Source organism: Thalassophryne amazonica, chromosome 8 (assembly GCF_902500255.1).
Source record: "Thalassophryne amazonica chromosome 8, fThaAma1.1, whole genome shotgun sequence".
Classification (NCBI taxonomy): domain Eukaryota; kingdom Metazoa; phylum Chordata; class Actinopteri; order Batrachoidiformes; family Batrachoididae; genus Thalassophryne; species Thalassophryne amazonica.
Window position 1 is genome coordinate 87,234,792 of NC_047110.1, and position 27,141 is coordinate 87,261,932.

Below are 27,141 nucleotides of genomic sequence, written 5' to 3' on the forward strand. Positions count from 1 at the left end.
ACCTCATTATAAACAGAATCATACTGCATGTACAGCACACAAAGGTAAACATGATAATTCAGGAAAACACAGGGTGCCGACAAATTATTCTTTCTTCTAGGACATAATGCTGAGAGCATCTGCCAGCATCTTCAGCTCATCTTTCAAATATTCCAGGCAGCTTTTGATCTTCACGGGGTTGTCCAGGACCTCAATGCTGCTGGTGTATGGATCAAACCGGACACAGAATGGACGCTTGATAGTGGCTACATAAGCCCTGATCACAGCGTAGGATACCAAGGCATCAGAAAACAACACCAAAAGTAAAAGTCTACAAAATACAGTGGTATATTAATATGGAGTACTGGCTGTATTCCTACATCTAGTAACAACAGCAGCCCAAAAAAATCCCCTACCTTAGATTTAATTAGATACTCAGTAAATGTTTATTTAAATATTAAGTTAAATATTTATTTCATTACTTTATTCAATCTTAAACTAAAGATTTAAATAAATATTTTGGTACATATTTGTTGACATGTTTACTTAAGTATTTTACATAAGTATAAGTTGTTGTATCTAAATATATAGCAAAACAAGAGCAATCAGAGATTTCTGACGTCTGCCAAGGGTTGAGGAGGACTCAAAATAAAAGATATCTGATTCCCATCATGACCCGGATTTTTAACCTGGATCCGGACTCCACAACACAATGCAATAATCCGGTTGTTAAGTGTGACGTAACGCATCATGTGATTTACAACTTCCGGCTCCAAACAAAAAAAGACGCGCTGTCATTAACATTGAGAACTGCACTGAGACGATATGATCAGGCTGCACTTACACCGTTGCACACGGACAACAGCATTAACATCGCAACATAAAACTCTTTGTATATTGTGCCTAAAAATCTCCTGGGTATATTAACTGGGTTTTTTGACATTGTTACTGCGTTTGTTTTATGTAAAAATGTCAGACGCTCAGGTTGTTTCCCTTTTATTTTCAATGGGAGTTGCTGTGAGCTGCGATCGCTTCCTGTTCATGTTGTTCGGGGAGAAACTGAAGTTTGCATTTTAACGTCCTGTTTATTTTAATAAATATTTTTTTATTAACAAGCAGACATGTATATTTTACCTGTGCATAATAAAACATGTAAAGTAAAAGAAAAAAAGTTTTATTAAGTGTTCTGACCACAGAACCAGACGAATGCGGTTAACGGAGGTGGAGGCGGAGAAGGGAGGGACGGAGTTCTGCGCACAATGTGAACACAAACTAAACTTAAACTGTAAATCCTTAAAAGGATCAAACAGACATAACTTTAATTGTAAACTTGGAGGTCTTTGGACCCGGAAACAGATTTATCAAGTGATGCTTTACAACCGGATTGCTCTGCCTTGCCTTCACTCTGCATGTGTCTGAGTCTGACTCTCTACACTCAAAGCGATCAAAGGGAATAATGTGATTATTAACCATCAGATGACAAAGTAAAACCTCTTAAATCATTCTAAAGACAGTTTTAAGCAGAAACGAGGTGATAATTGGTGAATCGCTGCTGACACTCATAAATGACCCTTCAAAATGATGCATGCACAGTGAAGGCAGGGCGGACTGATTTTTAGGGGGTGTACCATTTGGTTGGCGACACCAGATCACTCCCAACAAATCCTGTGCCAGAATCCGGATTTGGATCACCTCCAAAATTTAATGGAGTCTTCCGTGCCCTAATATCTATCTGTGGTGCAAATTTGGTGAGAATCCGTGAAGTACTTTGACGTAATACTTCAAAGCCTGTATAAATGAAATCTTGATCCAGAATCTAGATCCAGATCCAGATCATCTCCAAAATACAGTGGAGTCTTCCATGCCCTAATACAGGGATATACAACTCGTTCCTAAAAGGGCCGAGGGGGTGCAGGTTTTCTTTGCAACCACCCACTCCACCAGGTGATTTCCCTGATTAACATCACTTTGAGCAGATGGAATCAGCTAATCAGTGAAATCACCCGGTGAAGTGGGTGGTTGCAAAGAAACCTGCACCCTCTCGAACCTTTCTGGAACGAGTTGAATACCCATGACCTAATATGTATCCATGGTGCAAATTTGATGAGAAGCTGTGAAGTAGTTTTGACATAATCCTTCAAAACCTATATAAAGTGACATCTTAATCCAGAATCCAGATCCAGACCACCTCAAAAATTGAATGGAGTCTTCCATGGCCTAATATCTATCTGTGGTGAAAATGTCGTCAAAATCTGTGCAGTAGTTTTGACATAATCCTGCTAACAGACAGACAAATAAATACGTAAAAGCCAATGATTTTATTACGTACAGTAATAATAATGTATATCTCAGATTTGCTGAAATATTTAATGTAGAATTAAATTAGAACTTAAATGTAGAGTTCCTGGTGGCCAAGTGGTCAGTGTACTTGGCCTCAGTGTGGAAGGATCCTGGTTCAAATCCCACCACTGCCACATTATTTTTCCATGTAATGTGGAGTTGCATCTGACATAAAACTTGTGCCAAATCCACATGCAGATCCACCCTGGATCTGCTGTGGCGACCCTGAATGAAAACAAGTGAGCAGCCAAAAGTACTTACTGACTTTTACAATAAAGAAAATTATTATTATTTTTTTATTATTATTATTATATTTGTTGAAATAGTAAACTATAATATTATATATAATTTGGAGGATCAGTATTTAGCTAAATATTTCAATACGTCAACTTAATATTTCAGTAAATGCTAAATAGTTAGTGAAATATTTAAATAATCAGCCTAAATATTTAGCAAAATCTTTTGACACTTTTATAACTCAATAGTTAGTTAAGCAATTACCTAAATGTGTTAATATTTAGAAAACATAAATATTTAGCTAAAATTTATATGTACTGTATACATTTCTTTTTAAACCCACATAGAAAACAATAACTAGTCTTGCATTAAAATTTTCAGCATGAAAGATTACAGTTTTCAACCCATAATGCATGCATATTTCATACTTGATGTGTTTACATGTGTATTCCCATGCTTCAACTTTTCTGCTCATTTTTTTGTCCAGACAGGCAGAGATGCCATGTTGTATTTTAGAGACAAAATTCTTAGAAAGCTACTTGTTTTGCAGGGTAAAGACTGATGTGTTTGCCAGCTAAAACAAGAGCGTTTTTGCCTTAATAAGAAAGACTACATTAGAAACAGCTGTCTTCTGGCTGTTAAGGCTGACCTACTAAAGCTTGCGGCCTCCAGGGCTGGCTGGCTGTTCTCTGACCTTGCCCTTACATAACATCTCCCACTGTATGTTTCTGTAAATTTGCACGTGTGTAGTTGCACAGTAAACAGGAAAGCGTGTGTCACACTACCTGAATTTCTCTTTGGCGTTTGAAAAACTCTCAGAAACAAAGTAGACGGGCTGGTACGTCTGGTCTTGATAGGGCTGCACCGCTGCAGCCTTGGGTTCAAACTCTCTAATCTCTGGTTCATCAGAGAGTGAGTGCTGAGTGGAGAGAAAAGAAAAAGTTAGGACATCACAAAAAGCAGTTGGCTGGGAGCACTGCATAAGTAGAAAAGCATGATATTCCAAATAAACATGTCAATAATTTGAACAAGAATTTCTGAAGCTTTATATGTGATCATAAAAGAGAAGGATTTAAACCAAAACCATATTAAAAGTGGGACTCAGCATCAAGGGGATTTCTCATGGCATGGGAAACACAGGATTGAAAAGGATTCTACATAGTGCAGGGTGTAAATCATCATTATTTCTAAATTTGCATTTATAGAGTTTAAATAGCATAACAAACAAATTTCAACTGCTAAATATACAGTATACAATGTTTTTTGTGTGACATACACATGGCCAAAATGTCAAAGCTGACACTCCCTGAAACAAGGCCTAGTGGTTAAAGCTTTGGTCTTGAGACCAGAGGATCCTCGGTTCAAATCCCAGCCTGACTGGAAAATCACTAAGGGCCCTTGGGCAAGGTCCTTAATCCCCTAGTTGCTCCCAGTGTGTAGTGAGCGGCTTGTATGGCAGCACCCTCACATCAGGGTGAATGTGAGACATTATTGTAAAGCGCTTTAAGCATCTGATGCAGATGGAAAAGCGCTATATATTTATGCACACACACACACACACACACACACACACACACACACACACACACACACACACACACACACACACACACACACACACATTTATCTGTAATTGGCATGCTTGGTGCCAGAAAGTTATGTTGGATCCAAAGGGATCCAAAAAGGCTAGGACCAAAAGTTACGAGGTCTGTTACAAAAGTATTGGACCTTTTCATTTTTTGCAAAAAACTGATGGATTTGAATCATGTGTGTTTGCATGAGCAAACCTTGAACCTTCGTGCGCATGCGTGAACTTTTTCATGCCTGTCAATTCCATCATTTTCTGGTAAGCAGCCTTTGTCTGGGGACATGTGCTGTGCGTTCGGCGGATTTTCATTTCAAGGAAAAAGACAGAATGACTGGAGCAGCGCCCCATCAAATTTTGCCAGAAACTGGGCGACAGCGAGGTGGAAACCATTCGGATTATTCAGACTGCTTTCGGTGACTTTTCAGTTGTGTGACTATCTGAGAAATTGTTGAAGAGGCATGTCCCAGCATGTCCTGTGAGACTTCAACACAGCAGCAGCATGAATTTCACCGCCACTCTTTTCATGGCCAAATCTTCTGTCACAGTGGAATGTACCGAAAAAGTGCTGATGTCCACCTCTTCCGCAATTTCTCGGATAGTCACACGACGGTCCCGCATCACCACAGCGTTGACTTTGAAATGATCTGGTCATTTCAGCATGTTGATGGCCGACTGGAGCGTGGCTCGCTCTCCAAAGCATCGTCACCTAAAGCCGTCTGAATAATCCGAATGGTTTCCACCTGGCTGTCGCCCAGTTTCTGGCAAAATTTGATGCGGCGCTGCTCCAGTTGTTCCATCTTTTTCCTTGAAATGAAAATCCGCCGAGCACGCTGCACATGTCCCAACACAAAGGCTGCTTACCAGAAAATGATGCAATCGACAGGCGTGAAAAAATTCACACATGCGCACGAAGGTTCAAGGTTTGCTCATGCAAGCACACGTGATTCAAATCCATCAGGTTTTTGCAAAAAATAAAAAGGTCCGATACTTTTCTAAAAGACCTCGTATATTGGATCGATTCCCACTGACCAATAGCATTAGAGCTTACTGCCAACAGCTAGCCAATGAGAGCGCGGCATACAATTATTCATGAGATGACATCACTAATGACGTAGCGGCGGTCAGGAACTTGCTGACAGACGCTGGCTGAAAAAATGGCAACAAATATGTCAACAACAGCAGAAAATCGTCTGCCAGCGAGGTTTGCTGAGTTCACAGAGGAGGAACTGGTGGAAATATTGAACTCCAAGGATGCCAAAAACACTAAGAAGGTAGACAAGCACACTACTGATGTTTTAGAAGCATTCATATGCTGTTCACAACAAAATAAATTGATCTAATTTACTTGACTCTTTGTTGTTTGCTTAATTTGGGAGGGGGGTGGAGAACATAACAACTGATGGACGGCAAGATGTCCAACATAGAGAAATATTGGATGAAGAAAAGTTATATTGGACTCCTTACCATCCATTATTTGTATAATACACTCAACAAAAATATAAACGCAACACTTTTGGTTTTGCTCCCATTTTGTATGAGATGAACTCAAAGATCTAAAACTTTTTCCACATACACAATATCACCATTTCCCTCAAATATTGTTCACAAACCAGTCTAAATCTGTGATAGTGAGCACTTCTCCTTTGCTGAGATAATCCATCCCACCTCACAGGTGTGCCATATCAAGATGGTGATTAGACACCATGATTAGTGCACAGGTGTGCCTTAGACTGTCCACAATAAAAGGCCACTCTGAAAGGTGCAGTTTTGTTTTATTGGGGGGATACCAGCCAGTATCTGGTGTGACCACCATTTGCCTCATGCAGTGCAACACATCTCCTTCGCATCATCCGTGAAGAGAACACCTCTCCAACGTGCCAAACGCCAGCGAATGTGAGCATTTGCCCACTCAAGTTGGTTACGACGACGAACTGGAGTCAGGTCGAGACCCCGATGAGGACGACGAGCATGCAGATGAGCTTCCCTGAGACGGTTTCTGACAGTTTGTGCAGAAATTCTTTGGTTATGCAAACCGATTGTTTCAGCAGCTGTCCGAGTGGCTGGTCTCAGACGATCTTGGAGGTGAACATGCTGGATGTGGAGGTCCTGGGCTGGTGTGGTTACACGTGGTCTGCGGTTGTGAGGCTGGTTGGATGTACTGCCAAATTCTCTGAAACGCCTTTGGAGACGGCTTATGGTAGAGAAATGAACATTCAATACACGAGCAACAGCTCTGGTTGACATTCCTGCTGTCAGCATGCCAATTGCACGCTCCCTCAAATCTTGCGACATCTGTGGCATTGTGCTGTGTGATAAAACTGCACCTTTCAGAGTGGCCTTTTATTGTGGACAGTCTAAGGCACACCTGTGCACTAATCATGGTGTCTAATCACCATCTTGATATGGCACACCTGTGAGGTGGGATGGATTATCTCAGCAAAGGAGAAGTGCTCACTATCACAGATTTAGACTGGTTTGTGAACAATATTTGAGGGAAATGGTGATATTGTGTATGTGGAAAAAGTTTTAGATCTTTGAGTTCATCTCATACAAAATGGGAGCAAAACCAAAAGTGTTGCGTTTATATTTTTGTTGAGTGTATACATATATATATATACGAGGTCTATTAGAAAAGTATCCGACCTTATTTATTTTTTTCAAAAACCATATGGATTTGAATCATGTGTGATTGCGTCAGACAAGCTTGAACCCTCGTGCGCATGCGTGAGTTTTTCCACGCCTGTCGGTTGCGTCATTCGCCTGTGAGCAGGCTTTGAGTGAGGAGTGGTCCAGCCCCCTCGGCGGATTTTCATTGTCAGGAAATGGCGGAATGATTTGGGCTTTTTTTCCATCAGAATTTTTTCAAAAACTGTTAGAGACTGGCAGCTGGAAACCATTCAAAAAATTTATCTGGCTTTTGGTGAAAATTTTACGGGCTTCACAGAGAATAAGGACTGTTACTACAGCTTTAAGGACGCTCGGCGCGCCACGCTCCGTGCCGTCATCGAGAGCCACAAACCACCGGATCATTTCTAAACGGATGGCTCTGTGGAGCCGGGACCGTCGTGTGCACTTTCTCTGGTTATCACAAGAGCTGGACATCAACCATTTTCCGGCAGATTTCACTTTTAACAAGAGATTTTGTCATGGAAAGCCGAGCGGAGGCTTCGCGCGTCACGACCGATTTGCTGATGGAGCGACACAAAGGAACACCTCCGTTTTGGTCTCACAGGACAGCTTTGAGATGGCGTTCAGACAGCTGTCGGTGGTTTTTCCATCGAGTGATTATCCGAGAAATTGTGGATGAGCCTGGACATGCCAGAACATGTCCCGTGAGGCTTCATCACGGCGTTGCTTTGCGCCATGCGGCACTGCCGCAACGCGCGGAATTCCTCCGCACGTCTGTCTCAATGTGCCGAAAAAGTGCTGCTGTCCACGTCTTTTCACAATTCCTGTGCTAGTCAGACGACGTCCCGGATAAAACACAGCGTCCAGTTTGGAAATGAATGGCACATTCCACTGTTAGAGGAGTTTTTGTCATGGAAAGAGGAGCGGAGGCTTCGCGTGTTGCGGCAGTGCCGCATGGCGCACAGCAACGTCGTGATGAAGCCTCAAGTGCACACGATGGTCCCGGCTCCACAGAGCCATCCGTTTAGAAATGATCTGGTGGTTTGTGGCTCTCGATGGCGGCACGGAGCGCGGCGCGCCGAGTGTCCTTAAAGCCTTCCTTAAAGCTGTAGTAACAGTCCTTATTCTCTGTGAAGCCCATAAAATTTTCACCGAAAGCCAGATAAATTTTTCGAATGGTTTCCAGCTGCCAGTCTCTAACAGTTTCTGAAAAAATTCTGATGGAAAAAAAGCCCAAATCATTCTGCCATTTCCTGACAATGAAAATCCGCTGAGGGGGTGGACCACTCCTCACTCAAAGCCTGCTCACAGGCGAATGACGCAACCGACAGGCGTGGAAAAACTCACGCATACGCACGAAGGTTCAAGCTTGTCTGAAGCAATCACACGTGATTCAAATCCATATGGTTTTTGAAAAAAATAATAAGGTCGGATACTTTTCTAATAGACCTCATATATATATATAAAGGAGAATAACAAGCAAATACGCACCACAAGTTCTCCATAAGATGAAAGCAGTCCAGCTCCATAAGCCTTCAACTCTCCATTCTGCTTACATAATCCATACTCTATAGTGAACCAATACAGCTGAGAAGGAGTTGGAAAAACATGAACAAGCAGACAGTCATTACATAAATTTCTTATTTTATGGATGGACTGCAGCAGCAGATTCTTACTGTAGACAGTTTCTCAATGTCTTCATCTGATGCCCCCAGTGAAGACAAACCAATCTCCTGCAGCAAAAACAAATGGAATCAAACAAAACAGGTAAGACAAACACATTAATTAACATGTCATGGTTCTATGTTTTGCCGTAGAGGTCACTTGCCATGCCGGGCAAGTTGGGGTACAGACCTACTTGCCTATAAATAAACCAATTTAACCAAATAATCCAAATATACGAGGGCTGTTCATTAAAGATTCTCCTGGCCAACTTCCAGTTATTGTAGGAGGCTGCAATTGCACATGTATAATAATACACATCTTTGCAGGTCATGTGGTAATTTGCAGCCCAGAACTCCTGACAGTTTCTGTTTTACAGGTGTTAAAGTGAAGTAAGGCGTGGGGGCCAGTTGTGTGCAGAGCTGTCATCACGTTCCTGTACTTGAAAGGCTGCACACCAAGGGAGACATTCAATGAGATCAAAGAGACTCATTGGGAGGATGCCCCATCACATGATGTAGTCAAGCACTAGCAACGTCAATTCAAGTGTGGTCAGACATTGGTGGAAACAACTCCCATTCCCAGGCAATCACAATCCACCACTGATGAAGACACCAGCCGGCAAGTAGAGGCATGCCACACCTCTCAGTTTTGATGGTCTTTCTCAATTTCTGCACCACTGGAGTGTAGCATGTCCCGGAAATTGTGGTACTCTTTGCCAGGGAATCAATCATCACTACTCCTGGTCCCAAAAAACTGTGAGCATGACCCTGACCGCCGAGGGTTGGACACGTGCCTTATTTGGAGGTGATGAGTCATAATGCTTCCATTGCTTTGACTGGGCTTTAGTCTTTGTATCATAGTGATGGAGCCATGTTTCATCCTGCATGATTAGTCTGACAGAGAAGTCCTCCTGGTTTTCTTGGCACATGGCTAAAAGAGTCTGGGACCATATGATACGTTCCGGCTTCTGGAAAGGTGTGAGCAACTGGGGAATCTATCGTGCAGGCAACATCTGCATATGGTCATGGATGATTTTTTCCACAGACTCCATGCTGATCTTGACATCTTGGGCCAGTTGGCAAACAGTTATGCAGCAATCTTCCAAAGTATTGGCCTCTAATTACTGTTTTCATCAGTGGCAGACTGTGGTTGCCTGGGAATGAGAGCTGTTTCCATTGATATCCCACCACACTTGAATTGACGATGCCAGTACCTGACTATGTCACATGATGAAGCATCCTCCCCATGAATCTCTTTCATCTCATTGAACGGCTCCCGTAGTGTGTGGCTTCTCAAGTACACGCGCATGATAACCACTTTGCATTCAACTGACTGCATTATCGCACCTTACTCCAACTTAGAACCCTTAAAATAGAAGCTGTTATAAAACGGCTGAGTGGATCCTTGTCATTTGATTGGTGATTGGTATGTCACATGACATGGATTATTCGTCCCATTTGTGTTGCTTGCATTTAGAGTGCAGTTTGGTTCCATTTAGAGTGCAAATTTGGTTCCATACATTTGGTACCATTGCACTCTGCGCACACACACACACACACGCACGCGCACACATGCACGCCCCCCCCCCCCCCCCCCCCCCCCCCCACACACACACACACAGATGCGTGCGCAAGCACACATAAAACAAATCCACTGCACTGTCTGGAGGCTGTTAGCAGGAAGTTAGAATGAAAAGCTGGACTAATTTCTGACATGATTTTTTTTTCATTCCACCGAGGATGTACACAGTCTTTTTTTTTTTTTTTGGTAGTACATGTGCACACAAGTGACGACCCAGTTGTGTGTGTGAGCGCAATTCCACTTAGCACAGAATTGTAGGAGTAAAACTAGGACATTCAGCATTTTAGTAATTTGAATGTTTTAGTTGTTAAATACTTTTACTTTACTTTACTTTATTTACTTTATTACTATTAGTAGTAGTAGCAGTAGTACAGGTGAGCCCCGTTAACACACATGTGCATAAGTCGCGATTCAGCTTTAGTCGTGGACAAGTTGTGGACACTGTTATTTAGACAACCTATAAAAGTCAATTTTGATTTGACCGTTTTTGGGAAGGATCGTCAGTGTGGACAATGATTTGTTCATCTGAAGTGGGTTCAGGATCTTAATCTTCCTCCTCTCGCTGCTGTGTGTCAGCAATGAGGGCTTTGTCAGTGTGGACGATTTCTGACAATTCAAAGTTTTTGGGTGACCTTCCTCTTATATCCTTACTGCCAGTTCAGATTGGGCCAGAATTTATACACGCGCCTGCCACACACACATCTGCCACACATGGTGGGCGCGTGTGTGGCATGTATGAAGCCCTCATCGCTGACGCTCAGCAGCTGTAGAAGAAAGAAAAAGATCCCAAACCCACTCCAGATGAACAAATCATTGCCATCCAAGAAGGAATCACACTTCAAATGATCAAAACTATTCTAATATGGCAAAGTAAGGTGATTTTAAGTTTTTTTTTGGTCGACTCACAGTCCAATTTTGTGGACCTAAACTCGCGCGAGTTAAAGGGGCTCACCTATAGTAGTAGTAGTATGTGCAAAATGTCTTCAAAAGTGGATTTTAATGCTCTAAGCAAATTGGGGGGCTGTTCCCACCCCTTAAACCCACTGCCTATGCCCATATCACAGATAGTCACAGTCTGTGAGCAGGAAGAAAACCCACACAGAGATAAACTTGCTTATTTATGTGTAATGCGCTATAGTAAGAAGTTTCCATCATGTGCCATCCAAGAGAAACTCACGTGGTGCATATTTGAAGAAAAGGAGAGTGAAATTATATTTTTTAAAGTTGTCACCCCCGGGGCACTACCTATTAGTTTTACATCGGCACTGTGCTCTGAAACAGCAGCAGCGCTGCTCACGATGTGTGTGATTATAATAGAGGTGCGTTGCGTATTTAATGTGAAGCAGTGTGATAATATGCTTTTAAACATTTGTGCTCTGTGCTGAATGCAGGCACTGAGCTGCATGTGCCTGCTCACTCCAATGACACCGCACATATGAGACGAGGTGAGGGGGAAACATGCACAGATTTACACAGTTTAGTTTCATTTATCCTAAATCAGTCGATCAGAAAAATGCTTCTGCCACTCCAGGAACATCAATGAAATATGTTGATTTTTTGACCAATTTTCATTTTAAATGCACCTGAAAATTAATTTGCCACGTGAAGCATGAGAGGGTCATGGAGCATTAATCTGATAATACTGCTCACTCTCCAGTGTAGAGCGGACAAGTGTTACTGTCGAGCCCTGCATGTGACAGGCTCAGTTACATGGGACCCACCTGTGAGAACTGGGCAAAAGTGTGGTCAGCAAGCATGGGGACATGGCCCAAAAGTTCATGGACACAGTCACTGGAAACAGAGACAAATAGAAACAGAGAGAGAGGTTATGAAATCTATGGTATGTATCCCCGGAGAAAGTCAACTGAGATTTCGTAACTTCTTCATCTGTGTTAGGCTGCCTTGAATCTGTGACTGATGTAACAAATCGTAGATGTTTGTTTACTTCCTCCAGTCACAGCCAGTAAAGCTTGTATGTCTGTCAGAGTTGTGTGTGAACAGGTGAATGTGAGGCATCAGTGTACAGAAATGTGTACATAAGAAGTATGTACAGAAATGCAGTCCGCTTACCATTCCCTCCCTTATTTTCTTTGTGCATAAGGACAACCTGCAGATTTTCCATGCTGTCCCACAATTGTTACAGTTCAATATCTTTGACTTAACTGGATGCCAAGAGATGTAAGATTTAAATCAACTCTTGACTTTTCACCTGCATATTTGTCAATTAAATAATGACAAATAATGCATATTTGGATCTGAAACAAAGCTACAGCCAATTGACCAATTATTTTTGATTCCTTAAAAATCTACGCACACCTTTTATAAATTGAATTAAATAATTTTTTAGTGACTAAAATTTTCAAACCAATATTACTTTCATAATTATTTTTAAACAGTTACTGAAGAACTGCAAAACATAAATTTATTAGTTTCATGAGGTTTTCTTAAGCAGACGTGTGTGTTATGTGTCGACGCGGATTGAGGAGCGAACCTGCGTCAGACAGGACCCAGCGCTAAAAATAACCAGAAAGCGGTTCCAAACAAAACTATTTATTATACACCTGTGTTTAAAAGTGTAAAAACATAAAAAACAACGTCCCTCTGGTGGAGTGATTCGTGGCTCGCTCTCCAGCGCCCACAAGGATTAAAGCCGGCGCTCCTGGACTTCCTACCACCGCCAAACACCCCCCAGGTGGACACGACAAACTGATTCTCTGTGAAGCAAAGAGACGGTGAGGTAAGTCAACAGATACAACTATATCTTCTAATAAACACACGCTGCCAACAACACACTCAGGTCAGTGTCCCTTTTTTTTTACTTTATGCAAATGAGCAGCTTCTCACAACAAGTGGAGGATCACTTATCCTTCACGCCACAGCAGTGAGAAGCAAACTGCGCAATTCTCTTTACAATTCCAGTATACTGTGTAACAAAACACCAAATTACTATCAACAAGTACCTAAACACTTAATTACCTTTCGTGTGTGCTGACAGCATGTGTCCTCACCCCTCCCTGCTTCACGGGCTCGATGTGTCAAACCCAGGCGCGGTCCTCAGCGTCTCACAAACGAACGTCACAAGGTCGAGTTCCCGGCAGTTCTGCTTGAATCACACATGACTTAAATGCAGAACGCCATCCAATTATCTGCTTCAGCTGCAAGTCGTCCAGGTTGCACATGAGCACCAAGCACAGGTGCTTTCCATGATGTTGATGAGGGTGAAGACTCTTCAGCCAGCACCTTCTTCACAGACAAATCAGCCCTCATGCCACCTGGAGAGCAAAGAAAAGAAAAGAACACCAAAACATCCAGCCACGCCCCCACCAACACACAACAGTACCCCCCCATCAACGGGAAGCCTCCCGGCGACCGAACAGACCAGGCCCGAGAACAGCCCCTCCCTCCGGGGCCCACGTCAGGAAGCAGACGGCAAGACAGGCACCGCAGCTGGAAGGCCGGCTGGAATCAACAAAAGCCCCAAAACATTCCCCAGAAGAAGTCCACTCACACAAAAAAAACATAAAACCCACCCAAAACCTCCCCAGGGGACCGTCCCATCAAACCCCGGGAGGAAAAGAAAAACTCCAAAACACAAAAACCCAACACAGTCCCACAACACAGTACAAACGTAGATGCATAAAAGAAAAATAACAAACAACCCCCCCAGAATGACCTGCAGAGCCCAACCCCCCCTCAGAAGGCCTTCATTGCCAGTTCCAGGAGGAACAGCCAAAACCGTGATCCCACAAAGGTCCCCAGGTATACATGGAGTGAAACGGTGCCCCCCAGGGGACCGTATCATCAACCCCAGGAGGCACCCTCCCCACAACCCCGGAACCCCAGATCCGGTCACACTTGGCCGGCCGGTCCCAAGCCAATTCCCCCCAGAGGACCGTCCCATCAACCCTGGAGGCGGAACCCGGAAGGAAACAAAATAAAACCAAAAACCAACCCCCGGAGGACAACCAAAAACAACCCCGGGGGGATATAAAACGACCATAAACCCCGTTGCCCTCCCCGGCACCCCGAAAGACCCCAGGTCCCTCCCAGAGCCCTTTGGCGGCTCTATTTTGGCAAACGGCTCAAAATAGTAAGCCGGAGAAGGGAACAGGTAAAAACTAACCCAGCTCCAACCCCAAAGCGCAGCGGAGAACCGGAAATACGTCCGGTGCCCCAACTCGACCATACCCCAGCCACTCGGGAGGGGTGGAACTACCGAAATGGCAAACAGCAACAGATCGGCCCACCCCTCCGACTGAGGCATGTCTCCGCTGCACCACACCCCGGCAACACCCATGACAATCGGTCCAAAGGCTCACCGAGGCTGGAGTGGAACCGGGCCCTAACCAAACCAAAAAGAACGCCTCTAACACCCCCCACCTAGGTGCAGAGGTCTTCTGAGAATGCTCAGCGTGACCAACCTGCACCACCCCACAACCCACAAGACAAGCGGTCTAAGGGCAAGTGAGGTTGGGGTTAGGAATGTAGAGAAATAAAAAACAACAAAACAAAACGACCCAACAACTCAAACAGAAAATACCTAAAAACACATACACAATTGACAGGTAAGTGAGCCCAGGCGGGCTTCTGACCGCCTATCACTCCACCAGATACGCCCCTACCTCCCCAAACAAGTATAACCCCTGATTAAAGAAACCAAACATTTACGTGTGCTAGAAATTTTTTTTTTTTTTTTTTTTTTTTTTTTTTTTTTTATGTGGGTTCTGTTGCCTGTCCAAGAACACTTGGAGTTACGTCACCGTTATTTCTCTTGACGCTTACGTGTCGGGGCAATACAGGAATCTCGACTCGTCCGAGCTGCATGGGCTCGTCAATAGGAGGAGCCGGAGGTCCCGTCGGAGGAGCCTCAGTGGGGCGAAGAAGAGGTGGCCCAGCTTTGTGTCGGGGAAAGCCCCGAGACAAAAAAAACCGCTCTGATGGGCGTCCTCTCTCGCGTCCACGCTCCTTCATCCAATCATCTAGACGAATCACCAACGATATTAGCTCGTCTAAATCGTTTGGCTCATCACGGACCGCCAGCTCGTCTTTTAATGACTCATTTAACCCATCTACAAACATGCCCCGTAATGCTGCAGGAAGCGGAACAGCTTGAGCTGCAAGCTCCGTAACACGGGCGTCTGTTTGTTTAATTTGATTTGCGAGGTGCTGTAATTGCTCCCATATTTTCTCCAAGTGTTCTTGAATCTTTTCGGCAAAAGGAACCGCCTCTGCCGCTGGGTCCATTATGGAATGGCCGGGAACTTCTGTTATGTGTCGACGCGGATTGAGGAGCGAACCTGCGTCAGACAGGACCCAGCGCTAAAAATAACCAGAAAGCGGTTCCAAACAAAAACTATTTATTATACACCTGTGTTTAAAAGTGTAAAAACATAAAAAACAACGTCCCTCTGGTGGAGTGATTCGTGGCTCGCTCTCCAGCGCCCGCAAGGATTAAAGCCGGCGCTCCTGGACTTCCTACCACCGCCAAACACCCCCCAGGTGGACACGACAAACTGATTCTCTGTGAAGCAAAGAGACGGTGAGGTAAGTCAACAGATACAACTATATCTTCTAATAAACACACGCTGCCAACAACACACTCAGGTCAGTGTCCCTTTTTTTTTACTTTATGCAAATGAGCAGCTTCTCACAACAAGTGGAGGATCACTTATCCTTCACGCCACAGCAGTGAGAAGCAAACTGCGCAATTCTCTTTACACTTCCAGTATACTGTGTAACAAAACACCAAATTACTATCAACAAGTACCTAAACACTTAATTACCTTTCGTGTGTGCTGACAGCATGTGTCCTCACCCCTCCCTGCTTCACGGGCTCGATGTGTCAAACCCAGGCGCGGTCCTCAGCGTCTCACAAACGAACGTCACAAGGTCGAGTTCCCGGCAGTTCTGCTTGAATCACACATGACTTAAATGCAGAACGCCATCCAATTATCTGCTTCAGCTGCAAGTCGTCCAGGTTGCACATGAGCACCAAGCACAGGTGCTTTCCATGATGTTGATGAGGGTGAAGACTCTTCAGCCAGCACCTTCTTCACAGACAAATCAGCCCTCATGCCACCTGGAGAGCAAAGAAAAGAAAAGAACACCAAAACATCCAGCCACGCCCCCACCAACACACAACAGTGTGTTGGATTTAACTGCTTTCACACGTTGAACAAGTTCTGTTTAGTTCATGTCAGGCGTTCCCAAGTGCCACTGTAACACGTTGACATTGTTGTATAGATGTAAAATCTGGTTCAACCTGACTGTGAGCTTGGCGTTGTCGTCATCCATCATGAGTCTTTTGTTATCACCATGTTGTGTCAAAAGAGAGCCAAATGGTTGCAGGAACTCATTCATGTGCCATTGCACCAACATATTTTCTTTCAAAATATGCATTTCTGAGCTGAACTGAGATTGCATGGTCCCCCATCTATGTTATAACAGTCAAATGGCATCTTTGTGCATGTACGTGTGCATGTGTATGGCTTTGATCATGGACAAACTGGGGAGAGCTAACATTTGCCGTTTGGTATGCTTATATATTCTGGGTCAAGGATGAATGCTGCAAAAACGGAAAGTTGATAGGACTAACATTGTTGGAGTAATTAGCGAAGCCACTCCTTAGTAAAAGGCACATGGCAGCCCACCTGGAGTTTGCCAAAAGGCACCTGAAGGACTCTCAGACCATGAGACACAAAATTCTCTGATCTGATGAGACAAAGATTGAACTCTTTGGTGTGATTGCCAGGCGTCATGTTTGGAGGAAACCAGGCACCATCTCTACAGTGAAGCATGGTGGTGGCAGCATCATGCTGTGAGGATGTTTTTCAGCAACAGGAGCTGGGAGACTAGTCAGGAAGAGGGAAAGATGAATGCAGCAATGTCAGGTACCTACTTTATAAACACTACCCAATCTAGAACCTGTCAATCCCCGGGCAATGCATAAGTATTTATTTGTTTATGTTAAAATTGTGTAATGTAAATAGTTGGAAATATGTATATGTAATTGAATTGCATAATTCTTAAAGGGTATGCCTAACCCTTTTTTAATGTACATACTATATGATGTCAAGGCAGCCAGTGTTGCCTTTAATGTGTTTGAATGCAACATGTGTAAATCAAATCTTTACCAGTGAAAAGAGTGGCAAAACACAAGAAAGCTGATGATGGCATACTTTTGGCCATTATGGGCTGATTCATGCTTTTGTTTCTTCTAGACTAGATTATTGTAATGTTCTATTTTCAGGGTTACCACAGTCCAGCATTAGGGGTCTTCAGCTGGTTCAGAACGCTGCCGCCAGACTTCTGACACGTAGCAGAAGGTCTGAACATATCACACCCATTTTGGCATCTTTGCACTGGCTCCCTGTCTCTGTGAGAGCAGATTTTAAGGTTTTGCTATTGACTTATAAGGATGTTCATGGACTGGCGCCATCTTATTTGGCTGATCTGGTGCAACTCTACGTGCCGGCCCGGGCTTTGCGGTCGCAGGATGTGGGACTTCTCTGTGTTCCCAGGGTGAAGAAGAAGTCAGCAGGTCAAAGAGCCTTTTCGTATCGTGCACCCATCCTGTGGAACAGTCTTCCTGCGACCATGAGGCAGTCTGAGTCCGTGGACATTTTTAAGTCAAGACTCAAAACCTATTTTTATTCTATTTCTTATGGATAGTTTTTATTTTTATTTGTTTTATTATTTTACTTCTGTTTTTATTTATGTATTTGATTTTTTTTTTATTCATTTTTAATTTTATGTTGACTTGTTTTATGTAAAGTGCCATGAGACGGCTTTTGCTGTGATTTGGCGCATTATAAGCTAATTAAGTTAAGTTAAATTTCTGTCCATCCAGTGTGACAGAAAGCAACCCCTGGTGTGTGGGAATAATCTGGCAACAGTAACTGCATGCTCCCAGGAAGAGGAACCTCAGGTGGTACTCACGGTTCTGGAGAGTGCATTGGAGAGGAGGAATGGCGGATGTACTGGGTGCACTGGAAAACCCGGAATGCTAGACTGGCCAGGAAATCTCTGGCTGAGAGCAAACCTGCAACTGGACGCAGCGTGAATCCTGTGCGTTCTGTGCAAAGATGAACAGGCAGTTTACTCACTGAACACCAAACAATACATCATTCCTTTCATCTGTGGTTACCTGTTCACAGTGGTGGGCACAGCTAACTAAAAAGTTAGCTTCGATAACTGCTAATCAGCTAACTAAAAAGTTAACTTTTATAATGCTAAACCGATAAACCACTAAATAATTTAGCAAAAGCTACAGCTAACCAATAACTTTCAGTATTGTCTCCGGTAAAATCAACTACTGACAGGCCAGTTTTGAGTTTAAACACCACCAATACTTCTGATTAGAATCAAAGACGATCACAAACCCAACACAACCAACGAGCCAGCACTTCAGTCTTTGTGCGCCCTACCCACTGCAGTAAGGAAGCAACATTTCCATTCACAGGACACAGTGGTTCAGCCGTGAGGCCAAAGTCCTCAAAAGGAAAGCAGGTTTGACTTAAGGTTTTGATTTATAAACCAAATTAATCTGGATAGTTTAACTACATTAATGCCACATCTGTCATCTGTACAAAGTGAAAATATAACACATATTTTTTAATTTTAAAATAATGACTAATTCTGAAGTTTTGAACATTAACACACACAGATGCCAAACTGCATTATGGGTAAAATGAGACTCAATTTCAGTTCAATTTATTCCTTTTATATAGTGCCAAATAACAACAGAGTCACCTCAAGGTGCGTCACACAAAACAATTCGGAAAACAAAATAAAATTAATTAAAAGATTAAAAAGCATAATAAAAAAATAAAAAAGTAAAAAGCATAGTAACATAATATGCCAGTATGCAATATGCCATCCAGTAGATAAGCAGTGTTCTATGCATTTTGACCCATCTACTCAATGGCAGTGTGAATGATGCCCGGTTCATATCACACAGTTGTTGCTGCCTGGCTGAACCACAACTTAACAAACAGAATTTTCAGTTTTGCAAATGCCTTTTTTTTTAAACAAATGAAATGAATACACATTATTTGTAAAAACCAACACACACGTTAAGTTTTGTGTTGGTTAAATGAATCAACCAATCAGTGATCACAGGCTCAGTTTACCCATAATGCAGTTTGGCATCTCTGTGTGTTAATGTTCACAACTTCAGAATTAGTGCATTATTTTAAAATTAAAGATATGTGTTATATTTTCATTCTGTACAAATTACAGAGTTTACATAAATGCAATGAAACTATCTGTATTAATTTGGTTTATAAATCAAAACCATAAGTCAAACCTGCTTTCTTTTGAGGATTTCAGCCTCACGGCTGGACCACAGTATGCTGTAAAGGGTAGTGATTTTTTTTTTTTTTTTTTGTGGCAGCCTGGCAGCCAGGCTTCTTCTGCTGGGGTAGACTTGAGCTCAACTCCTCTTAGCTGCCTCACTGCTGTGAAATACATAGCAGACAGGAGCCAACAGGGTTTATAAATGTTTTTCATCATTACTAACTATGTTAAAAAAAAAAAAAAAAAAAAAATTAGTGGTCTAAGTTGTCGGAACTAAATTTATTGGAAGCTAACTGGTCTGCTGATGGTTTTTTAAGTTAGCTGAAAAGCAAAAAAGTTAGCTTCGAAAATTAGAGGATTAGCAGAACTGCCACCACTGCCTGTTTACCTTTAAGGAAGCTTGAGACGTCTTCCAACTGGGGGATGTTGTTTGGACTGTACCCGCAGTGTTTTTCTAGCAGAGAGAAGGCCTCGAGGTGTTCACTGCAGGCGTGGGTGTGATATAAGTCCCTCAAAGTGGAGTAGACTTCCCTCCTAGCAGGAAGGAAGTTACCGTTATTTTCCAGCACTTGTGAATTTTTTGGTTTTCTGTTAAATATTCTGTCTGAAATTGTCCAAACAAAATAAATGACAGGTGAAAAGCCAAAGACATGGAAGCAGCTGTCATGCGTTGCTGCTTTGATATCGCCCTTCATCTGTAACTAATCCACCAAAATACCCATGAAAGGCAAATCATTGCCAGCAATCTTATAAATGGTATGAAGTTGCCAGAGGAACGAATGACCTGATGCCCTGATCAGGAAGGTGAAAATGTGTGTGATGATTTGCATTCAGTGAAAATCAGATGTGTAAGGATACATATGCACAAATAAAATAGAAAAATAGTCTTAGGCAGGGGCGTGCTGGGAACATTTTTCAGTCCGGGAGTTTCATATCCAACCGGCCTAACAAACCGCCAGCGCACAGAGATAATAAGAGTTCTGCTGTGGCATTTAAATCCAGCATTTATGTGCTGACTGACTGTGAAAATTGGGTGGCTTATAATAGAAAGAAAAAGTTAGTTCAAACAAGAACAGTATTGTTAACTCACCAGTGCACCACCTGGGCTTACACTGTGCGATTTTTGGCCCTTTTTCAGACGATTTTTCACTCGTGCGACAATTTTTTGGATCGCGCCGAGTTTCAGCTTAATCGTGCGCCCTGCGTCGTGCAGTCTACATGGAGTAACGAGCTGCGTTTAACATCTCACGACTACCTCCCGATGGGGAATCATATGGTCAGATGAAAATCAAACCTGTTCGTTATTTTGGTCGGCCGTCGTGACTCGTGAGGGTTGCTACAAGCGTCTACGCGTTGATTATGTCGCGCACTGCGCGTGCGCAAACACCGGAGAGAGCAAACAGTGATCTCATGTAAAGTCTTGTGTTTTTTTTTTTTAAATTGCGTTCCCTCGCAATAACCTAATATCGTATTAAAGTTCATGTCTATCAGCGCACACGGTGAGTGGAATCAGGTGGGGGGAGACTGAACGTATATGTGCGCGCGCGCGCACACACACACACACACACACACACATACACACACACACAACAGGATTTACGACAGATGAGCACAGCTGTAACACTCCGTATGAAATATAGTTTATTTATACAACAGTGTAAGTAATAACACCTGTTATAAATGTTTGTTTTCTTTTTTTTACAGTCCTCTCATGAATCATGTTGCTGTCTGCTGTGTGTGCACACGCGCGCATATATGTTCAGTCTCCCCCCCCACCTGATTTCACTCACTGTGCGCGCTGATAAGCATGAAATAATTTTTTTTTTTTTTTTAAAGAAACGCGACCCCGACGTGCGATTTTTGAACGTACAATGTGAACAGTCAGATCGCATCGGAGCATCAGGCTGTACAATGTGAGACCATGAATCGTGCGCTCTGAACTTTTAACCCCTGCGGTTTTGTCACACAGTTTCAGCTGGAGCCAAGCACAACAATTGAAAATATTGTACAGTGTCTGCCCAGCCAAGTCAGTGAAGTCTGTAAGTAGCTGGAAGAGGTGGTACTGTACTACAAATGTTGATACGGCTGACATCCTGGCATCAACAGGCATGTAGCCCGTTATGCCCGACCCTATTTACCATTTCCCTCTTCGCTCTGTCTTCTTGAAAAAATATCTGTGAGCTTTGCACACTTGGCAGCATCTTCCTCCAAAGCTTTTCTTTTTCTTAATCTAGCTTTTTCAGCTCCACCTGGCTTTTTTCTGTCCATCTTTTCTACTCACGGGTAGCACAAGTCCCATCTGAGCGCACAGGGCTTGGTTGGACTGAACTAACTGTAATGAATGCATAGGGGTGTTAAACGTGTAATGGTATGTCCCCACCTTAGTCTTTGGAAAAGATAACAGCATTGCAAAAGAAGCAGTCTTAAGTTATTTTCTTGTGAATTTTCATGATTGTAAAACATTTCTAACACTTAATGTCTTCTCTTTAAGATACAGCAGCCCAAGTGTCTTGCTGTGTAGCCTAACAGTGGTGGTCATATATGTATGCATATATATTAACACCCCCTCACAACAGCCCCAGGTTGGACCAGCCCACCGGGAAAACTCCCGACTCTCCTGATTACCCAGCACGCGGTAGGTCTTAGGGGAGGTGATGGCCTAGAAGTTAAGCGTTGGGCTTGAGACCAGAGGATCCTCATTTCAATTCCCAGCCTGACCGGAAAATCACTAAGGGCCCTTGGGCAAGGTCCTTAATCCCCTAGTTGCTCGCGGTGTGTAGTGAGCGCCTTGCATGACAGCAGCCTCACATCAGGGTGAATGTGAGGCACTGATGTGTAAAGCTCTTTGAGTGTCTGATGCAGATAGAAAAGTGCTATATAAGGGTGATTCTTTAACTACGGGCACTATTGGCCTTGTAAATGTAATTTCCACCACACCATTGCCTTACAATATAAAGCGCCTTGGGGCAACTGTTTGTTGTGATTTGGCGCTATATACATGTGTTCTGATGTCACTGTTTATCTCCATAGAAACTACCCAAACAATCTTTCATACAAACTGTTTAAAGGGACATTACAGTGTTGTGGTGGAAATTCCGGCAATAGTGTGGGACAACTACATTTTGTTTAAAAAAATCACAACAGTTGTATGACATTGAATACCCCAATTATGTTTTGATTATTTTACTGATATTTTATTCAGAGATATTTTAAAACATTAGAAAAAATGTTTCTTTACCATTCATTTTTATCATTGAAGATCAAAAGTCTGGGTGTGGGACAAGCACAAAACGGCAATATTTGCATATAATGATGCTGAAAAAAAGTGAAAAAGTCATCATAGACTACTAGAACAAAGTTCTTAACACACTTTCATTGTAAAGATAACTATAAAAGTGTGAAATTTCCCCTTTTTTCTGTTTTTCATACAATATGATCAAAGGACATAATAAGTGCCCATAGTCTAAGAATCACCCATAAATGCAGTCCACTTGTCTTAAAAGTTCTTAAGTGTAAACAGAAAAAAATGACTTTACCATGTGCCAATCTCCTCCTCTGTGTATTCTATTCTAGGAATTGGCTCCCCACTGAGGATAAAAATAAACACACACACAAAAATTAGTAATAATCAATTACTGTTTGTCATTTTTCCCTATACAATATTAAATAGTTCAGTTATGTATTGGTGTTTTTCACTGTTTGTATGTGAAGGCAATTGCTCCAATCATTTTCCTCCTCTGTCTATAGGCAGGGTCCTGGTATCCCTGCAAAAACAGCAATTACATGTATGTATCACAATCAAATAAAGGCCCCTACATATCATCATAATGTTAAATTTATTGTCAAGGAGCTACTCACAGGGTGATCAAGATCTAGATCTGGATCAAACTTTGTGATCAAATGGTGGCATTTGTCCAAATCTGCAATTTTCCTTGGAAACCAATGAACTGTCAAAGAAAAAAATAATAAACAATTTGTGTTGTTTTTGTAACTATTAGGAATGATTGAAAAAACAGAAAGCAAAGATACTGCAAAATAATTAAATGCTTCTAAATGTCAATCAATTTACAATACAGAGTGCTTTATATACCTGTAACTGTTGACTTTATGAAATTATACAATGTGATGGAAAAACTAGAGTAATTTTTACTCTAAATAGAAATGTGTCCTTTTTAAAAAGTTTTTCCTTTTTGTTGTAGAATTCACACAGATCATTTAGCCTTTTTTGATCATATTAAAAAAATATATGGGAGCTTGAAAACTTCTTTCCTTCCTGGCACGTATTTTTTGTCTTTTTTAATATTTGTTCTTCTGTGTTTAAATATTGTGCAAATAAAATCAAAACTCTTATATACTACTTTATTTAATACAACAGATGAAATATTTAAGTTTTTGTATTGCTTTTCAATTTCAATTTCAATTTATTTTCATTTATATAGTGCCAAATCACAACAAAGTTGTCTTAAGGCGCTTCACACAAGTAAGGTCTTCATCGTGTACTTGCTACATTCTGATAACATTTCAAGGTATGTGATAGCTGATTTCAGAATACAAACACCAAATCATGAAACTGGCAGTGTCTAGGTTTGTTAATCAAGGGCCATAATTCTGCCAAAATGTGTTAATCTTGTGCAATATTATAATATGCTTATTACCAACCTATAACGAAGAATTGTACCAAGTTTCCCAAAATTCTTACTAAAAATGTGAGGAGTTTATTTCAGAACACTTATCCCCTTTTTGGGATGAAGGGAGGGACAGACAGATATCGCCATGATACGGCCCCCCTTCAGGCCTTCGGCCACTGAGGGAATACAGGTAAACGTGAATAATTTGTGTGATATTACAGAAAGGAATTAATCTATTACTTCACAAAAAGTTTGCTTTTTAAGCTGCCATCACAGCCAGGCTTTGTTCTAATATAACGCTGCACAAAATGCTACAAACTCTGTTTTATCTTTCAGTTATGGAATTTTCTGGAGTATAAGTCGCCTGTTGTTTTTTTGTTGTTGTTGTTTCTGGTCTTTTTGTTTGTTTTGTTTTAAAGTAGTTTGGGAGGGCCTGCGACATACTCCACATACACACAAAAAATAAAAATCAGACATTCATTGCTAATAATAATTATAATAATAACTAAATAAGACTCAAACTCCAAAACAAAATCAACTCAAACAATTACAGAATAAAATGTCAACAATAAAAAGTACACAACAAAAACACCAAATTAAAGAGCTGATAATTCAGATAAAGTAATGGCGGTGCTCACGTAGCAGTCTGCCGCTGCAGACAACAGCAGTTCTGCTACTACTTTTTTTTTCTTTTAATTATTATAGTTGTATATTACTTTTAATAAATATTGTATTTCCTAACAGCAGTTGATTTCATAACAGCAGTGAAAAGGGAGTTACATTTGACTTCTTTGGTGGTTTTAACATCCTCTGCATTCCTCTTGATGGAGCTGATGAGCGTATTTACATCTGATAGGTGAACCTCACAGCGTACAAAGTACTCCAGACCCTGCAGGTTGTCCTTGAGCTTCCGGCACGGCCGTGTCTCCACATGGTGAATTGTAGCCTCAAACGTCTGAAACGCAATCAGCAAGCCAAATCACAGCTGTGAGTAGTGGTACTCAGTTGAATACAGTGTAAAACACAGAGAGAATGGACTTGTAAACATACAATTCAGTGGAGCACAAAACTGGCAGAGTGCTGAAGCTGCATCTTAATGGCTGATCTGCATTACTTACTTCTCTTGTGCTTGACAAATTACAGTACCTTCCAAAGTTATTGCAACAACAAGGCCAGTTCAGTTGATTTACTGTTACAAATTCTGCTTTGAGATAACAAAATTTTCATGTTTTAATGGGTTTGACAACGGCATGGGTTAAACACAGCACACTGCAACTTTTGGGTCAGACCATGAAGAAATGATTGGATTAATTCCTTGTTTACATTTTCCCACATAGCATCAATGTAAAGCAAAATTTCTGCCATTAAAAAAAAAAATGATGTTTTGTGTAGCAGTTCATACTGCTGTTGCAGTTGCACTTTAAGACTAATCTCAATCTGATGCCTGTTGTACGTGAATCTTAATGGCAGTTGTATCTTAAATATCACTAATGTTTCTCATGATTTTATACTGTTTTAACATGTAGCTCTGTTGTTATTGTTGTTGTTTTATTTAATTATTTTAGTTTTTATGCAATATACAGCACCTTGTTACCGGAGAAACACTGTTTCATTTTATGATGGCCTTGTGTACATTTGATAATAAAGGTATATTCAATATTGAAAATACTTCATCGTTCACTTAACACAAATCAACTAAAAAAGTAATAAATTAAGCACTGAAAATTGAATCAATGATGCCAAATATTAAAAGGCAAGTGAATTATTCTTGAGGTGAAGTAACTCATCTGATTTTGCAGTGATGAAAGTGAGACGGGTGCTTTTCTGCTCAGTGCAGAAGCAACACTGTTTGACGGGTTTTATGTAGCTGTCCCAGATCTATCTCACTTATAAACCACCAAGTTGATTCACATCTGTCACTGCACCCATCCATATACTTCTCTTACGATCCTGTATTGATACCAGAATCTGCACAAAATCTGTGGGTAAAGCTTTATTGTGATTTGACCAAAGAGAATTTAAAATAATTTAAAAGAAAAAAGGAAGATTGTTTCAGCAACATTTGAATATTAGCTGCTATTATTAATTTTCGCCAAAAAAGAATGAAAAAAAGTGGCAAAATGTTTCGAAGCCCGGTGTCATCAACATATCTGTGCGTTTGACCTATTTTTGACTATACATATAGGCTACCGCCGACCTGTTGCGATGTCTAACCTCAAAAACTTTGAGAGTCCTGGACAATGAAGGTGTCTTGGAGCCTTTTAAAGTAAAGAAGATGTTGAGAAGCGCTTTGCCGTCGTTTTCTTCAAACACGATGTGTTCGCTGGCTTCTGCAGCCTCCGCAGCCGCCGCCGCCGCCGCCGCTTCCCTCTCCTTGCGCGCGTCTTCAATTAAACTTTGTCGCCTCCCGACGAATTTTGGAGACTGTTCCAAAACAGAAATCAAAATGCAAACTGCAATTCAGAATGAGTCCGACTGGGCGGACAACTGACAGTGCACATTTATCGTTGCATATAGAACAGTTTTAACCAATGCCACAGCCAATACTTACAACTGCTATGGCCTAGTTTTATGTCAAGGTAAAGGTCACATTGTGACTTTTACTTTGATATTCATAATAATATTAAATAATAAATGTAAAATATGTGGTGCGCACCAGGCGCGCTTGTGCGTAATTATCCAAATTCTTCATGCGTAACGGTGTTCCTCTGGGTGTAATTAAACTATGACACTGCCAACACATTTATAGACTCCCTCTTGTCACCCAGTCAGCCTAAATACAATATTGGATCAAATAAAAGTTACTCTGAGAATATTTCTTACCGTTATTGAGTCTGACCTCTCCAGCTCGGATGCAGCTCTGCGGATGGTCTTTGCGGAGGATGTAGAGCCAGAAAGCGGCATCTTTTTTTGGAAGCTGGTGCTGACGTCTCCTGCGTTATTTTGGTCAAAGCGTCTCCCCTCAGACTGTGCTGTGCGCCCACCGCGTTTGTGTGTTTTATTGAATGGGGGCGTGGTCGAACTGTAACCACCGCCAGGGGTGCGCCCACTGCCCGAGGAAATAAATATTTAAATACTTTTGTATTATCCTCAGAATATTCCATTTATGAATATGGATTGTGTATTTTATACATTCTATACACATGCTGAATCAAACTGGTGCGATGAGGGCTCGGATTGACTGAAGGTATAGCTGTG

The 27,141-nt window shown here is 41.9% G+C and overlaps 1 protein-coding gene across 1 annotated transcript; it reads right to left on the reverse strand.

Annotated features, from left to right (window-relative positions):
• On the reverse strand, window positions 1-26,929 carry th (tyrosine hydroxylase). The gene is made up of 13 exons (XM_034176887.1): window positions 26,767-26,929; window positions 26,158-26,367; window positions 24,724-24,898; window positions 23,174-23,262; window positions 23,012-23,079; window positions 22,852-22,902; window positions 19,704-19,849; window positions 17,957-18,092; window positions 11,740-11,809; window positions 8,449-8,505; window positions 8,264-8,359; window positions 3,342-3,475; window positions 1-256 (listed from the first exon to the last, which is right to left on the reverse strand). Exons 1-13 carry the CDS (start codon window positions 26,845-26,847, stop codon window positions 97-99), a joined length of 1,473 nt encoding a protein of 490 aa, XP_034032778.1. The 5' UTR covers window positions 26,848-26,929; the 3' UTR covers window positions 1-96.
• Between the last annotated feature and the right edge of the window lie 212 nt (window positions 26,930-27,141).

Coding starts and splice junctions, on each gene's coding strand:
- th (XM_034176887.1), bottom strand. CDS start 26,847: ATGCCGCTTTCTGGCTCTACATCCTCCGCAAAGACCATCCGCAGAGCT. Junction 22,903..23,011: donor ATTGCCTTCACATACAAACA/GTGAAAAACACC, acceptor TTTTATCCTCAG/TGGGGAGCCAATTCCTAGAA. Junction 3,476..8,263: donor CATCTTATGGAGAACTTGTG/GTGCGTATTTGC, acceptor CTCTCCACTCAG/CACTCACTCTCTGATGAACC.